At 48.0% G+C, this 16,480-nt stretch overlaps 1 protein-coding gene across 3 annotated transcripts in view; it reads left to right on the top strand.

Annotated features, from left to right (window-relative positions):
- The first annotated feature begins 9,622 nt into the window (after window positions 1–9,622).
- NTN4 (netrin 4) overlaps window positions 9,623–16,480 on the top strand; it is a 37,973-nt gene continuing 31,115 nt past the window's right edge. For 2 of the 3 annotated variants that reach the window (XM_031600435.2, XM_031600436.2), the window contains exons 1-2: window positions 9,623–9,731; window positions 12,524–13,053. In XM_031600435.2, coding sequence (XP_031456295.2) covers window positions 9,665–9,731; window positions 12,524–13,053 — 597 coding nt within the window. In that variant the 5' untranslated portion in view covers window positions 9,623–9,664. Of the gene's footprint in view, window positions 9,732–9,799; window positions 10,149–12,523; window positions 13,054–16,480 lie in introns of those variants that run through there. The other variant, XM_090140067.1, reaches the window with a different exon arrangement.

Below are 16,480 nucleotides of genomic sequence, written 5' to 3'. Positions count from 1 at the left end.
TTGGGCAGGCATGAAACTTTTTTTTAATTTCAGCTCTTTCAGAAAAAAAAGTAACTTTCATTTTTGCTTCTTTCTTTTCTTTCACCTTTCTATACGAGGAAGAAGGAATAAAGACTACATGAAGATGCTTCAGTTTAGATCACCAGATGTGCAGGTCCTGTTGCTCTATAAATTGGAGAATGGAAGGAGAAAGAAAAATGATCTCTTCTAGGCCCTTTAAACTGATAAACCCCCAAACTTGTTCTGCTTCCATCCTATCTAGAACACCAATTCATGACTTCAAAAGTGTTTAGATATATTTTCATTTAGATTCATTTTCTTATTAAAATCAGACTAATATCTGACATCAGACTTATCATCTGACCTCATTAGACACCAGTGCTGGTGTAGCAGACCTCTGCTTGATGCGTGCACTGAGCTGGTAGCTTTATGCTTTTTTTTCCATTCTCCCTTTCATCTCCTTCCTCTCCTCTTTGTTCTTTGGCATGATTCTGAACAGTGGCATGTTTTCCTTGGCTGACTCTCAGAAGAGTCAATCAACATTGGATCACCGGATCTTGTCTTCTTTGGTTTCAGACCTATTTTAATCCCATTATAAATCTGAGCTACTTGCCCTGTGCTGTTTCCACTCCTTCCTGGTTTCCAGAAGCTCAGACATATTTAGGCAAGGGCAACAAGGAGCCAAAATGCCTCCGAGTTCATATCCAAAACTCATTCTGGCTGTCTGCTGGCTGTGTGGTGCTGTGAGTGTTGTGGTTATATGTGGCTGCCTGTGGGCAGGGCACAAGGAGAGCTCTGTCACCTCTTCGCATCACTTTGCACTGAGGAGGACACCCCATTGCAGATGGCTGGAGGGGTTCTCACGGTGCAGCCCTGCTCTTTCATCCAGCTGTGAGAGCAGTTCCTCACTCAGCTTCTGACAGCCTGTGTCACTGTCTCTGCCCAAGTCTCACAGTCACTCCAGCTGTTAGAAATGTCTACATCTGTCCTCTGTGAAATGTGAATTAGGGATCTCTTATCAGCTCATATCTTTGCAGATGTTTGGGGATCTCATCAGTCAGGAATGTATTTAGAATGTTATCCTCTGCCAAAATTACAAAGCTATAAAAAGTTCCCAGCCTTATTTACTCCTGGATCATTCTGAATTTAACTCTTAAGCATTCTTTATCTTTCCTCATACTTTTCCGGTGCTTTCTGTTCTTAAACTGGGGAAGAACATTATCTCAGCCTTAATTCAGTCATTCCATGTACCATCTCTGAGAATGTCTGGGACCTGGTGCAGAGCCAAGTAAGCTTGGAATGGAAAACTATGAAAGTATTTGATGATAGAGATATTCCCCAGAGTTTAGTGTCTGGTCTGTGTCTTTAAAAGGTTTTTTTATCCTGTCTATGGCTGTAGACTCTTCATTCATAGGCAACTATGTATGTGTTTATTTGCTTCTCAAATATATTAGCCCTGTAGGTCAGTACATTCTGTCTTATGATCTGTAAAGACATATGAACTGGAAATGGAAACATAAGTTTCTCATTGCTTTGATATTCCTATATTATCCATCACAAAGTTTTATAATGGCCCTAGAAATCCCCTACACTTCTTTATCCTCACTCCCATTTCTTTCATTTTATTCTTTCATTTCATTGTTTCTGGCATTCAGTTCAGGTTTTCTTTTCCCAACTGTGTTGTGCACTGCACTACCTTGAACGATCATACTATGATTCTACGTATGTATGTTTATGTATCATACTACGATTCCATGTATGTATGTACAAATGTTTCTCTTCAACTCCTGTTTAGCCAGACCAGATTTGGTTTTCTGCCCATTTTTCAAAGGTCTGCCCTCCCCCTTTCATTCTTCCCACTCCTGTATGGATTCCCTTCAGCATGTCAGCATCTTTCCAACAATGGTTTCCCAAGGTTATGAACAGCCCTCTAGGTGCTGTCCAAGGAGTTTTTCCATTATAGAAAAGATCTAGGGCATAAGGAACATTAATTCATTGTTGTGTTGTCAGTGGGCAATGAGCCCAATCCCCTTGGCATCATAAAACTCAAACTAAAGGACTAGAGTTGAAAGGCTTAGTGGTGCTTCAGTGAGTAGGAATGTAATTTCCACTGGGCCTGGGGCCACAGACAGTCAGAAGTGTTGCAAATCTGAGTGTCCTGTCATCTGCTTTTCAGGCATCATGCCACCTTCTGGTGCCTATACCCTGAGTTGTCCTTGCCCTCTCAGAGGCTAGAGAGCATTAGGTTTCTTATTAGAGCATCAGAGGGACAGGACTTGAGTAGGTAGTTCATTATGCTAAGCTGATCACTAGATCAAAGCAGCATCCACCTTATGCATGTCCTGGGGTTTTCCTTTGCACTGTGACATCCTCACCACGCACATGGCTTAGAGCTACCTGAACGACCAGCTATTTACATGAACCCAAGTGTGCCCCTGGGTGCTGGAGTGCTGCTCACCTGGAGCAGAGCCTCTGGCTCAGGGGTCTTCAAGGGTGATCTTGTGTACCAGAACTGCTCTGCAAATTGAATCAGTGAGAAATAAGTGGAGATTGTCCACTTGTATTAAATAATTCATTTAAAAACTTCTCCACTGCTCCTGTGCTGCCAGGGCTACTCCCATGTTTGTCTCTCAGAGATTTTATGGGCATAATTGTGGAAATATACCACTCTTCTGCTGTATTTTGTTATTTTTGGAGGCTAAGCACAAATCTAGATGGAAAAACAGAGACAGTGGTCTCTGTAGCACTCCTTCATTTGCAAAATCTTAGGCACAAGACTCCAGCATCTTCTGTGGGACTACAACATAGGTCAAATGAGGATATGGATGTAGCTTGTGTGTATGGAAAGTTACTCTGTCACTGCAGTATTGTTCTTATGTTATGAAGGAAGAGTTTCAAGGCTATCAATAGGGTGCTTCCCAAGAAGTCTAGACTCATTCTTTAAAGATAGAAAACACAAAGAGTGATTGTCCTATGGTTTTGAGTTCCACAAATCATTTGGCTTCTGAACTCATGCTTTATAGCACAAGAATGTTACCACGACCCAGATAAGTACAATCCACCATGCTTTAGCATTTCCTTTATTATTCAGTTGTACAATGTTCTTCAGCGTTTATTTCTTACACTCAATGTTATACAAATTTGGTATAAAAAACATCAGAAAAGTAATGAGGGAAGTGAAAGAGATAAGGATGCAGAGGGTGGTAAGAAAGAAAGGCAACAACATTTGCTAAACAAATCTGAAGGAGCAAGTAGAAAACACTGGGAACATTTCAGCCTACAATAGCTGGTCGGTTAGGATTCTTTTCTAAGAAAGATGTTTAATTCTACTCAGGACTCATACCAATACCTCACTGTTATGACTGAGGGCTTCTTTCACATCCTTCAGCTGCTTTGTCAACTCACCATTTTGGTATAATGAAAATGGCAAATAGCGAAACTCTCAGAGACTCTCGTTAGTGACAGCACCTAAGGATATGCAGAAAAATGCTCCGAAAATAAGAATAATTTTAAAAGCTATTCAAATTTGCATTTCAAGAATAAGAAACTGATTCAGTTGGTGTTGTTGCTGTTGTTTATAGAATCATAGAATCACAAGGTTGGAAAGGACCTACAAGATCATCTAGTCCAACCATCCTCCCATTACCATTGCTATCACAAGCCACTAAACCATATCTCGTAGCTCCTCATCCAGACAATTTAATATGACAGTTTAATATAACATTCTTCAAAAAACTCCAAAAGAATGGCTGCTGACTCAGTCCTAGGTATGTGGTTTCAACCTTCTTGAAAATTATGGTCCCATAGCCTTGAAGTCCCACAGAGGCATCTGATGCTTAGTAATTTCAGGGACGCACCATTGGGACAGCTCAGAAATCCATGAGGAGCAGCTACATAATGTCTCACATGGACGTCCAGCATTCTCAGTAAACAAACAAGCTAAATCTCTCCAACATAAACATAAAAAGCAATCATGCATAAAAGGACAGGTGTGCCAGCTGATCCAAAGCAGAGACCTCACCGAAAGCTGAACAACAAAACTGGCAGGGAACCAGGTCAACAACAGTGGCAAAAAGATAAACCTAAACTCTTCCACTTCACCCCATTTTTGGCATGTCCCAGTGTAAGCATATAGCAACTCGAACTTCTTCAAAAATATTGTAGGAATGTTCCAGTTTGCCACTGAATTAACATACTCTTATGAACAAGAGTTGCAGGGCTGTTTGTAGAATGGCTTCATTCTGCACACAAAGCAGCACCTGGCTGGTATCCTTCCCTCCTTGTGTGCTCTTTCCTCCATTTCCAAGCACAATCACAATACAAAGTAAGCAGTGCTTGAAGGAGGTGCCAGCAGAATCTTTAGCTGCTAGCTATCAAAATCACCCCACAGATTTCAGCAGAGTTTAAAACAGTTGCATAAAGAAGGCTTGCATTTGAAATGTCATTATATAAGCCTACATGTCCTTGCTGAAAGACCTAGATGAATTAGTGCACTTGGCTGCATATAGATATGCAAGACTTCAATAAAAAGAGTCTTGCATGAGTCTCAGCAGTGCCCAAAGACTGTCTGCAGAACTGACAGACATTTGGGCCTCCCAGCCCCATAGCACCTATACACTCCACTCCTGTGAATTTCCCAGATCAGCTTGGATCAACACTGGGTGGGAAGTGGATGTGCAGAGCAAAGCTGTCTTTCTCCTCTGAGAGTTTCTAGGAACCAACACCTGAATCTCATGAGTACAGGCATGTGATCTGCAAGATCTCTTATAAAAATCTGTCATTTTTCTGGGATCTCTTGCAAAACGTATCCAGATCTCCATGTTCCTGCTGGATATTGTGAATTAGAGGCACGCACACTACAGCTTGAAATTCAGAGTTGCTTTGAGGAGGATGGAGATAGCCCCTGGAAGACTCCCTCATCAGTGTTAATGCTTTTTGCAGGCTGTGCTGGTATTTTATGACTTCACTGCTGCTTGCGGCATGGTTTTGAGATACCAGAACTGGCTGTAAGCAGGAGCAAAATAAAGGCTAGTTTAGCTTATTGTTCAATTTTCAACTGCAGAAAAAATTATGATGCAACTTTAATATATGCCAGAATAAGACAGCTAGAAATAAGTTGGTTCTCTGAGTATCTTCTTAGTTCATATATGTCCTACATCCACAGACACAGTGAAGAACTAGCATTGTCGTAATTAACCATCTAGGAAAAAAAGACATTTAAAAGCTTGACAACAGACACATGGTGATTAGACTAAGTGCAGACCCATGTGCATGTGCCACTTGAATCCATAGCTCTGCTACATTATACTGTCAGACACAGCACATTCCGCATTTACGAAACTCTTGTAGTTTGAAGAGCTAAGTGGTCTGCCATTTCCACTGACAAGGCAAATCATTTAACTGTGTGATGTAGTGCAGATAATTTACTAGTTGCATGTTAGACAAATGGAAGAAATTTCCCTGTTAAGATGTGTTTTCTACTATAAATTATGCCAGCACTCAACAATACTCAGTAGTACTAAGTAATCAAAGTACTGTGAAGTCTGACTGTAATGAATGCACTTAGCCTAGCACAAGCTCTTTCTGGCACTGGGTCTTCATACTGCATCACAATGTGATGACTCTTACTGTATAGAGCCTCATATGGGTCAAGGAATCTTAAGTATGAAATGGCTTTGTCCTCTGCCTAGAGAAAGAAAAGATACTGGAACAGCCATAATATCACACCGCATGTACATCCAGCAGAAAGCAAGACACTGTCTAGAACAGAGTGGAAGGTCTGCCAACAACTCAAAGCAGCATCTGAGCTGAGATTCTGATAGTAAGTAGAGGAGTGTGGACACAGACAGACTTCTCCAATACACTAGAGCTTAAATTTTTAAGCTAGCCTTATGGTTTGATCAAGAACGCATCTCTTTACCCCACATTCCCTATTATTCCCAGTTTCCTTAGTATACACCGGCTATTTCAGATGTTTAGTTTTCTGGTAGGGAGAAAGTCCTCTCAGATACAAAAGCATTAACGACACTGCTGTATCACACACATTATTTTTTTACAATCTAGCTGAACAAATGTTAATAATTTTGTGTAGGGAGGAACAGATGCAAAGCCATATTCAGCCCCAGCGGAGGTTATGCCAACTGCCTACAAACAGCTCTCTTTCTGTGGCCGGTCCTTTCACCTCTGTTTCTCTCATACCTGGCTTTTTATTCTCCTGAATCTGCTGTAAGTGGGATGTATGCAGATTAGCTGGTTCCCCTTCATTCCTGCTTGTCCAAAATGTATGGTAAAAAAAGAGGCAGAGAGAGGAAAAAAACCTTACAGTGCCTGGAGCCACAGCATATGGATAAAACAGCTGCACATGAGAAATAATTGATGTGGTTTGTGAACTACTTCAGTTTGGGAATAAATGCCAACTCAGTCCTCGCTTCCAGTAAGATGACAGAACTAGAAGATGTACTGTTGAAAACAGGTCTTTGGGTGTGGGTTTTTTGAGCAATAGATAGGTAGAACCTAGCACAGCTGGAGCCCATGCTACACTGCAGCCAGCCTCGGGGCTTCTACCTCCTTCCTGAAGCAAAGCCCTGCCAGAGGGCAGCAGCTCACAGGCCCTTGTGACACCACAGGGGGTCTCATCTGTCCCACTGACCTGGAGAAAGGGCAGTGAAGGAAGTGATGCCCATCTTGCAGCCAGTGAGGAACCCGTGCTGGACTGCAAGGTCCCTTTGGCAAGTTGGATATCAGAGAAAATCTCTTCTCAGAAATAGTGATGCTGCACTGGCACAGGCTGCCCAGGGAGGGAGTGCAGTCACTGTCCCTGGAAGTGCTCAAGAAACATGTGGATGTGGCACTGAGGGACATGGTCAGTGGGCATGGTGGAGATGGGCTGGTGGTTGGACAAGGTGATCTTAGTGGTCTTTTCCAACACAGTGATACTACTCTACAAGTGGTGCAGAGAGACCCTTTCCTTCACCACAGGGCCAGTGCTATCAGCAGAGGGAAGACGGTTCAGACTTCCAACAGACTGTGTGGCACATGGCTCTGTCAGTGCTCAGTGAAGGAGTTACCATGGCAAGCTTTTACCCCAGAGACTGCTCCCAGTAAAGGACTGCAGGGAGTACCTCCTGCATTCCCTACTCCTCTCTTCCTCAGGTTCACCACTGACCCTTTGCATATCTTCCTGAGATGTGTAGCAATGGGGAGCTCTCCATCCTCTCTCTGGGCCCCTGCAGAATGGCACTATCATTGCCATGATGCTGCTGTGACCTGACTTCCAATTACACTAAATCCCATGCAAGTGCTCTCTCACTCCTGCATGCACTGGCCCAGCATGCAAAACACTTGGCTCAGAAAAGTTGATCACTGGGTACAGTGAAAAGTAACGGCACTCTGATTCCCTTGTTTCCTTCACTTGCCTGAGAAGTGCTGCCTTATACCAGACCTGAGCTTTAACAGCAACGTAAGCAAGGAAATATGAAGCTTTAATCAGTAGTCGTCACTCCGGATTATCCACGGGTTTGTTTTCATACAGAAAACATGGGAATCAAGCTGCTTCAAAACACGATGAGTCAATGAAATGTTTTCATTACTCATTTGACAACGGCTGGAAAAATTCCAGTGGTTTGCAAAAAAAAAATGGAAGAGTGCAAGACAGGTTTTCATAGAACAGATTAATTACATGGTACCAAAACAGACAACAGGAAGGTGGCTGCCACCCCCACCCTAGAACGCCTGATCCCAGGTCAACACCCATTGCCTTCAGTGGGCTTTGAATCAAGACCACATTTCTTCTTTAAACAAATCAATTTCTATTCCTTTCAAACAAAGTGTGAGTGGGTATCCAGACCTCTTTGCCCCCACCTCTCCCTCTGCTGCCCATGTGTCTGCCCCAGGGCCTTCTGTTAAACTGTAACAGTGTCCTGCAGCACATGAAATGGTGATCTTTGAACAAGCCTTTGGTTAAAGTACATCTGATCTTTTGAATTTTTGAGATTTTTATGACAAAAATGTAGGCTGGCCAGGTGCAGCCAGGCAGTAGGCAACATGCTTCACCCAGGTTTGGCTTTTAGTATGAGCTCCACATGTTAGTTTCAAGATGCCAAATCCCAGATCGTCCCTGCCCTAGGCACAGAGCTAGGGGAAAGGAATGTGCGGAGGCCACTCTCTGGTCACCAACCCAATGGTGAAGGGTGGTGAATGGAGTTAAATACAGCCAGCAGTCAGTCACCAGAGGTGTTCCCCAGGGCTCAACACTGGGGCTGTTTAATATCTTCATTGATGATCTGGATGAGGGGATTGAGTGCTGCCTCAGTAAGTATGCAGATGACAACAAGCTGGAAGGAAGTGTTGATCAGCCTGGGGATAGGAAGGCCCTACAGAGGAATCTCAATATGCTGGATCAATGGGCTGAGGCCAATTGCATGAGGTTCACTGAGACAACGTGCCAGGTCCTGCACTTTGGTCACAACCCCATGCACTGTTACAGGCAGAGTGTCTGGACAAATGTGGAAAAGGACCTGGAGGGTATTAGCTGACTGCTGACTAAACACGAGCCAGCAGTGTGCCTAGGAGGCCAAGAAAGCCAATGGCATCCTGTCTTGTATCAGAAATAGTGTAGTCAGCAGGAGCAGAGAGTTGATTGTCCCTCTGTACTCTGCACTGGTGAGGCTGCACCTTGAGCATTCAGTTTTGGGGCCCTTACTACAAGAAAGACATGGAGGAACATGGAGTCTGTTAGAGAGGGGCAGTGGAGCTATGGTCTGGTGCATAAGCCTCAGGAGAGGTGGCTGAGGGAACTGGGATTGTTCAGTCCAGGGGAGAGGGAGACCGTATTGCTCTCTACAGTGATCTGAAAGGAGGTTGCAGCAAGGCAGAGGTCACCCTCTTCTCCCAGGTAATGGTGACAGGATAAGAGGGAGTGGCCTCAAGCTGTGCCAGGAGAAGTTCAGGTTGGATATCAGGAAAAATTATTCTCAGAAACAGTGGTTGGGCACTGGCACAGACTGCCCAGGGAAGAGATGGAGCACCGTCCCTGGTGGCGTTCAAGAACTGTGTGGATGTGGCACTGAGGGACATGGTCAGGGGGCATGGTGGGGATGGGCTGATGGTTGGGCTGGATGGTCTTAGTGATCATTTCCAGCCTTAATGATTCCATGATTCTATGCATGTGTGCTCTCCATCCACACCTGCCCTGCCCCTGCACCTGTGCTTCCTCACCTTGCATTCTGCCTTCCTCTTCATCCTCACCGCACTCACACCCCCCCCCGTTCAGCTGACGAGCCACCGCCATCCCCTCTCGGTGCCTTTTGGTGACGGCCAGCCTTGAGCAGCCTTTCTTCCACTTTCAGAACCCACCTGTTGAACGGGGCAGAGCGACCCGCCGAGCAGGGCGCTTTGCGCATCGGGCACCGAGCCCTGGGGAGGATGAGACGCTCACCACGGCTGCCGCGGCGACCGCAAAGTCCCGAGCGGGCGTCCGCCGGCACCGCGCTCCTTCCCTCGCGCCGGGGCGGGCCGCGGGGCGGGGCAGCGCGGGGCGGGCGGCGGCGGGGCGCGGGGTGCGGGCGGCGGGCGGCGGGGCCGCGCGGGGCGCTGATGCCGCGCAGGGCCGGGCGCGCCGCGGGGCGCGCGGGGCGGGCGGCGGCGCCGCGGCCGGGGCTCGGCCATGGGGCGCGGGACGAGGCTGCCGCTGGTGCTGGCTGTGCTGCTGGTAGTGCTGCTGGGCGCTGCAGGTGAGCCGCGAGCGGCGGGCGCTCTCCGTTCTCTGCGGGCGGGCGAGCTGAGCGCGGGCGTGTGCGCACCTACGTACGCGTCCGTGGTTACGCGGGCATGGATGGCTGTGCGGATGCGTGGGGCGGCGGACGGCGGGGCTCCGTGCGCTGAACTCCCGGAGCGAGGGGAGCGTTACGCGGCTTCACCCACCTCCCACCGCATCGCCCCGCGGTGCGGTCCCGGAGCCGGTCGGGTTTGCGTAATGCTGCCTTAGGGGTTTGCGAGCTGGGCGCCAATGTGCCGCTCTATAAAGGAGAAAAAACCCAGATGGGAAACAAACGTCTCACGGATCGCGAATTACGAGTGAAACTTTACAAGGCAAGTGTCGGTAAAATGCTTAAGCAGGAAGCATATGATTTTCCATGGATGTTTTACAGGTGAGTCATGGTGTTCGCTGCATGCTCTTACTCATTGCTAAAAAACCCAGCCCGGTACCATGTGCAGTGCAGAACGGGGCTGTTCAGACGGCCAGATCCATCAGGGCAGTCGGAGAACCCCCTTTCCCAGGGCTGCGGCGTGGAAAATCCTTCTGCCCTCATCTGTCCTTTCACCAAATTCCTGGGCCAGGCGGCAGCACACAGGAAAGCTGTCACTTTTCATAACACGCGGTGCTCCGTGGCCATCATGCAACTGCTAACCCAAGGAAAACAAACGCCCTTCACAGGGGTTTCTTCTCCCTACTGGGGTCTGTGTGTGGCAGCCTTCCTTCCCCAGCCCCTCTGAACCCAAGTCCTCGGCCCCAAACCTGCAGATGAGGAAGGGACCCCATGTTCCTGGCCCACAGGTGGCTGGGACAGAGTGCTGGGAACCAAATCCCTTCAGATCCCAAAACCTCAAGTGGGAATTTGGGAGCCAGCCCTCCTGGCAGCACTGTGCCCCAGCACCAGGACAGCCTCCGAGAAGTCTCCCATCGATCAGAGCCTCCCCACACCTCTCTGAGAACAATCACTGGCAAAGTACAGGGAAACTAAAAGGATGCTATGAACACAAGCAAGGATCCTGACCAGGCTCCAGGTGCTGGCTGAGCTCTATTGCATTTTCCCTGTCCCAAACCCTTGTTCTGATCCCAGCGCTCAGTCAGCGATCACTTGCTTGTTTACAGCGAGCTGTGCTGTGCTGCATGTAGCCAAAGCATCCAGGAAAGCAGCTAGGCACGTCAGTTAGGCCAGCTTGCGGCAAGCCTACCTGATAATATGGAAATATAACACACTGAGCTATCCCTCAGGAGAGCCGTGTGGGTTAGTTAATGTTTGCACAGTGCTTTGGAAAGTGTCTTCAGGAGATGTATGTGCATTTTACAGCTATGTTTGTTTGCTTTTCTCGAGTAGATGGGTGCTGCACAGTTAATATTGATGGTTTTGTGTTTGTTAGGAAGCTAAACTTACTGCTTGCTAAAGGTGCCCGAGGCTTCTGCCTAGAGTGGTGCAGGGACTGAATTCAGGAGTGCTCAGCAGCAGGTGTGTTACAAGCAGCAGTCTGCATCTGTTCTGAATAACGGCACAGGAACCCACACAGATCAGTGGTGATAAAACTGTGCTGTTTCCAGAGCGCTTTGTAAGAGGCAGGAATAGGGAAATCCATCAGGCTCTGAAGGCTTTGTCTCTGCTAGTGGGTAATGTAGCTTAATTGCAGCTATGACACTGTAAGCGAATGCTGAATAAACCCCAAATAAAGGATTTATTGGATGCTAAACTGAAATGACCTTTGGACATAACAAAAAACGCCAAGATGCCACAGTAATTGGTGCACAAAGCTAATTGTGTACGATTGGCACAGCGAGAAAGAAGACATTATGCACCTTGGATGTTTTGGCTGCCCGTATCCAAGTCATCAGAGCTTCCTTTTTTTAAATTATTTTTTAACATATTAAGCAGTGATGGTTAATAAAATACAGCCTTGACCTGCTGCTACACTTGTTAATGAAGAGGTGGAGACCCCTCACCAAACGCTCCTGAGCCAGGCAGGTTGCTTTGCGGAAGGTTTCACACCAAACCCTGCAGTGATTTTGTTTTCCTTTGCCACTTTTGCTGTGATTTTTAAATTGATGAGGCTGCCAGAGTGACTTGCACACAAACCACAGCGGCTCAGCTGTGAGGCAGCCTGCCAGCACCATTTCAACCAAGGATTTATTTCCCCCTGCTTTACACACTTTGGTGTCAGGCTTCCAAACCTCAGCAGTGTTTTGATTCAGCTTCTGCGGCAGTTCGGGACTGCGGGGAGATTTAGGGTAGGAACAGAGGGGTTTGGAAAGGGCTGTGGAGGTTTGGGGTCAGCACTTGGGGGAAGCGCTCAAACCAGGAACCAGTTCCTGTGCCCCAATATGGGGAGATGCAGATGGCATGTGCCACAGAAACTCTCTGCTTTCCTCCTGCCTTTCCCTGTGCCTAAGACTACCTGGGTCCTCTTATGGCCATGGGATGGGGCTGCCACTGCCCCTGAGCTTTTCTGTGTCCCCACCAGGGTGGGAAGGTGAGGTGCAGGCCTCTCTCCTCCTGCCCTCATTGTCCTCATCTCTTTGCAGTTCTCGCTGGGGATTTTCCCAAGCACAGGGAAGCCCTGAGGGCTTTCATTTTACTTTATTTTGCTGTTTTAGGCATACTAAGCTCCACAAAGGAGCGCACTACACAGTGGTGCAGCTCTTGTGGGGTTGATGGGCACTGGCTACGCAGCTGTGCCTGGCTGGCACGCAGCCCACATGGGGTTGGTGAGCAGCCCTGAAATGCATACCATAGTCTCACTGCTTTCCTTCCAGGCCCGGGCAGCACAGCCGGTGCAAGCAGCCCATGCGAGAAGGCCTGCAATCCCCGGCTTGGCAACCTGGCGCACGGGCGGACGCTGAGAACGGAGACGGCCTGTGGGAGCCGTGCCACGGAGCCCTTCTGCACCTACACCGAGGATGCCACGCTCCGCTGCAAGCCCCCCAGCTGCAGCCGCTGCAGTGGGGCCCACGCAGGGCTGGCACACCCCCCCGCTGCCATGGCCGACTCCCCTTTCCGCCTGCCCCGCACCTGGTGGCAGGCGGCTGGGGACGCCCCTCAGGAGACCATCCAGCTGGACCTGGAAGCCACTTTCTACTTCACGCACCTGATCCTGGTCTTCAAGTCACCCCGGCCGGCGGCCATGGTGCTGGAGCGCTCACAGGACTTTGGCAAGACCTGGCAGGCCTATAAGTACTTTGCCACCAACTGCTCGACGGCCTTCGGGCTGGAGGATGACATGGTGCGAAGGGGAGCCCCATGCACATCCAGATACTCCAGCCCCTTCCCCTGCACTGGAGGAGAGGTGAGTGGGGAAAAAAAAACAAGGAGAAAGATCCCGTTTGCTAAGAGGAAGAATGCATGTGAAAGAGCAGGTTATTTTTGGTATCAGAAATGGCAGGTCACAAATTGCACATCTAGAGGTGCTACAGGCAGCATGCTGCCAGCATGCCAAAGCCATGATGTGGGGCTGGGCACCCTGCTTGGTGGCTGCTCGTGGGGTCCCTGCTGGGAAGGGTCCTCAGGGCCCAGCCCAGCCTTGAGGCAGCTCCCTCTTGTGGCCTTATCCTGTGGACCTGTCTGCGTGGGAAACCAAACCCCACTGGTGCCGCAGTGCAGAGAAGAGCAAATGTGGATCATGAATTAAGGTGTCAATTTTCCACTAGTCATTACCAATAAATTGTGTTTTCTGCTGATAATGTGATCTGAGGTGAAGGTCCCGTCTTTGGAGACCAGCAGTCATGTCTAAAAATCTCCTGTTCAGAGTTCTCTGCGACTTCTTGGCTGGCCAGAGAAAGTATTATCTTCTTCATCTTCTTCCTCTTCTTCTCCTCCATCTCTTCTCTCCTGCCCCAAAAAGCAGACTGAACTTGCCTAGAAAGGGACACAAAGGCTTACTAAGAAGGTGGACCTGCAGGAGAAGCAAGGACACACCCTCTGGGAATTGTCATGGTCCTCGGTGCTCCTGCAGCCCATGATCCCAGCACCCCAACCACCAGGCAGTACCATCCTGCAACGGGGATGGCACTGATGTTTGTAGCTTAGGTCAGCAAGCAGGATGTGTCTGAGGTACTGAGTGCACAAGTGCACTCCTTTATCAGCTTTCCCAATAGCTGTTCTTGGTGATGAGAAACTCAAGAGTGTCATTTGGTACTTGCCTTGTTGGTCACCGTAGTCATCCCATAATGTGTCTGCACCAGGGCTATGTCTGGCAAACACCTGTGCAAGTCCTTGCCTTTCAAATCCCTCAGCAGGTTGGTGCAGTGTGTGGGCACGGTGGGCCTCTTATGCATCAAAATCAGTGCCTATTTTCAAAAAGGAAAGAAATTTGGTATTGTTTGATGCATCTGCGGTAGCCAGCTGCAAAGCAGGCTATTTGCTGAGCTTGCTCCTTCAGGACTTCTTCTTCTGGCAGTGCCTTAGTTTGTGTTATTGCAAAGAAGCTATAAAAGTCAAGATCGTTTAATTATTCTAGGGCTTAAAGTAATGTTGGGTCCAAGAGGCTGGAGCTTGTAGGGTTTTATTTATATAGCACATTTCAGTTCCCTTGTATTTACCTGCAAAGTAGTAATGGCAGCTTTCTGGTGACCAGATGGCAAGCATGCATGCCTAGCAAATATCACATTTAATTTATTACAGTGTGCTACATTCCAGCAATTACTCCTAACTGCCAATAGCAACATGGATCTCACCTAAAGAAACATCAGAGTTTTGTGTTCTGTTTGGAGTTATGTAGCACTTTACTCCCACTTCTGGCAGCACCTCATTCCTGACATATGGAAGCAGTAATTTCACTTGAAACAGTGGTTTTAAATATGCAGTCATCTGGGATGTCCAAGGGTATTATTTAACTGCAGCTCAGTTACCGCAGTTTTCTTTAAAGCACAAACATAAATTCCCTAAGTGCTACTGGATTCCTTTTTAAGCTCTTGATGGTATTTTTTAGCACAGTGTAACAACCACAGCCCATGATCCAGGCTGTGTGTCACACCATCTATGTACCGCTTTTTCCTCCTTCAAATATTTCAACACCCCATGTGCATCTTCAGGCACAGGGTCAGGGCTTGCAGGTTCTGGCAGCACTTGGCAGAACAGAGGGGTTACTGCTTGTTGCTGCCCATCCCTGTGGATGAGCAATTTGCAGAGCTGCAGGACGTGGCTGCTCACCCCAAAACACTGCAAAGGTAGCAATCTGCTACACTGTGCTTCTATAAATATGGAAAAATCAGGCTATTTTCATCCCCAGCCAGTCAGTTTTTGCCTAATGACCAAAATGTGTATTGGAGTATATGGCACAAGAAAGATAACAGAATCACAGAGTCATAGAATCATTAAGGCTGGAAAAGGCCACTAAGATCATCCAGTCCAACCATCAGCCCATCTTTGCCATGCCCAATGACAATATCCCTCAGTGATATGGTTCTTGAACACTTCCAGGAATGGTGACTCCACCACCTCTCTGGGCAGCCTGTGCCAGTGCCCAACCACTCTTTTGGAGAAATTTTTCCTAACATCCAACCTGAACTTCTGGGGTGCAACTTGAGGCCAGTCCGTCTCATCCTGTCACTGTTACCTGGGTGAAGAGGCGACCCCCACCTCACCACAACCTCCTTTCAGGTCACTGTAGAAAGCAGTAAGGTCTCCCATGAGCTCCTCTTCTCCAGACTGAACAATCCCAGTTCCCTCAGGCACTCCTCTTAAGACTCACAAGTCCTAAAAGTGTGAGAAGAGGAGAGAATGCTGCTTAACACTGCACAGAGTACTACCATGCAAGTAATGTCTCTTATTTAGTGATGGAGCGCAGGGCATACCCAACTCATCAGTTTATGCTTATTGACCAAAATATGTATTGGAGCATATGACACAAGACAGATGTCATAAGCGTGAAACATGCTCATTGGAAAGAATTATTTGGTGCTATTTCATTTTCACATAGTTACCAGAAGAGATTCACAGAATCACAGAATCACAGAATCGTAGGGGTTGGAAGGGACCTCCAGAGATCATCGAGTCCAACCCCCCTGCCAAAGCAGGATCCCTACACCAGGTCGCACAGGTAGGCGTCCAGGCGGGTCTTGAATATCTCCAGAGAAGGAGACTCCACAACCTCCCTGGGCAGCCTGTTCCAGTGCTCCGTCACCCTCACCGTAAAGAAGTTCTTGCGCACATTGGTGCGGAACTTCCTATGCTCCAGCTTCTGGCCATTTCCCCTTGTCCTGTCTCCGCACACTGCTGAAAAGAGTCTGGCCTCGCCACTTTGCCCCCCACACCTTAGATATTTATAGACCTGGATCAGGTCCCCTCTCAGTCTTCTCTTCTCAAGGCTAAACAGACCCAGCTCACTTAGCCTTTCCTCATAGGGGAGATGCTCCAGGCCCTTCACCATCTTTGTGGCTCTCCGCTGGACTCTTTCCAAGAGATCCCTGTCTTTTTTGTACTGGGGAGCCCAGAACTGGACACAGTACTCCAGATGAGGCCTTACCAGGGCAGAGTAGAGGGGGAGGATAACCTCCCTCGACCTGCTGGCCACGCTCCTTTTAATGCACCCCAGAATACCATTGGCCTTTTTGGCCACAAGGGCACACTGCTGGCTCATGGCCAACCTGTCGTCCACCAGGACACCCAGGTCCCTCTCCACAGAGCTCCTCTCCAGCAGGTCATCCCCCAACCTGTACCGGTGCATGGAATTATTCCTCCCTAGGTGCAAGACTCTACACTTGCTTTTGTTAAAC

This window comes from Phasianus colchicus, chromosome 1, assembly GCF_987193195.1.
Source record: "Phasianus colchicus chromosome 1, bPhaCol1.hap1.1, whole genome shotgun sequence".
In the NCBI taxonomy this organism is placed as follows: domain Eukaryota; kingdom Metazoa; phylum Chordata; class Aves; order Galliformes; family Phasianidae; genus Phasianus; species Phasianus colchicus.
The sequence above is the reverse complement of the archived record's forward strand: the minus strand, read 5'-3'. Positions and strand labels throughout refer to the sequence as shown.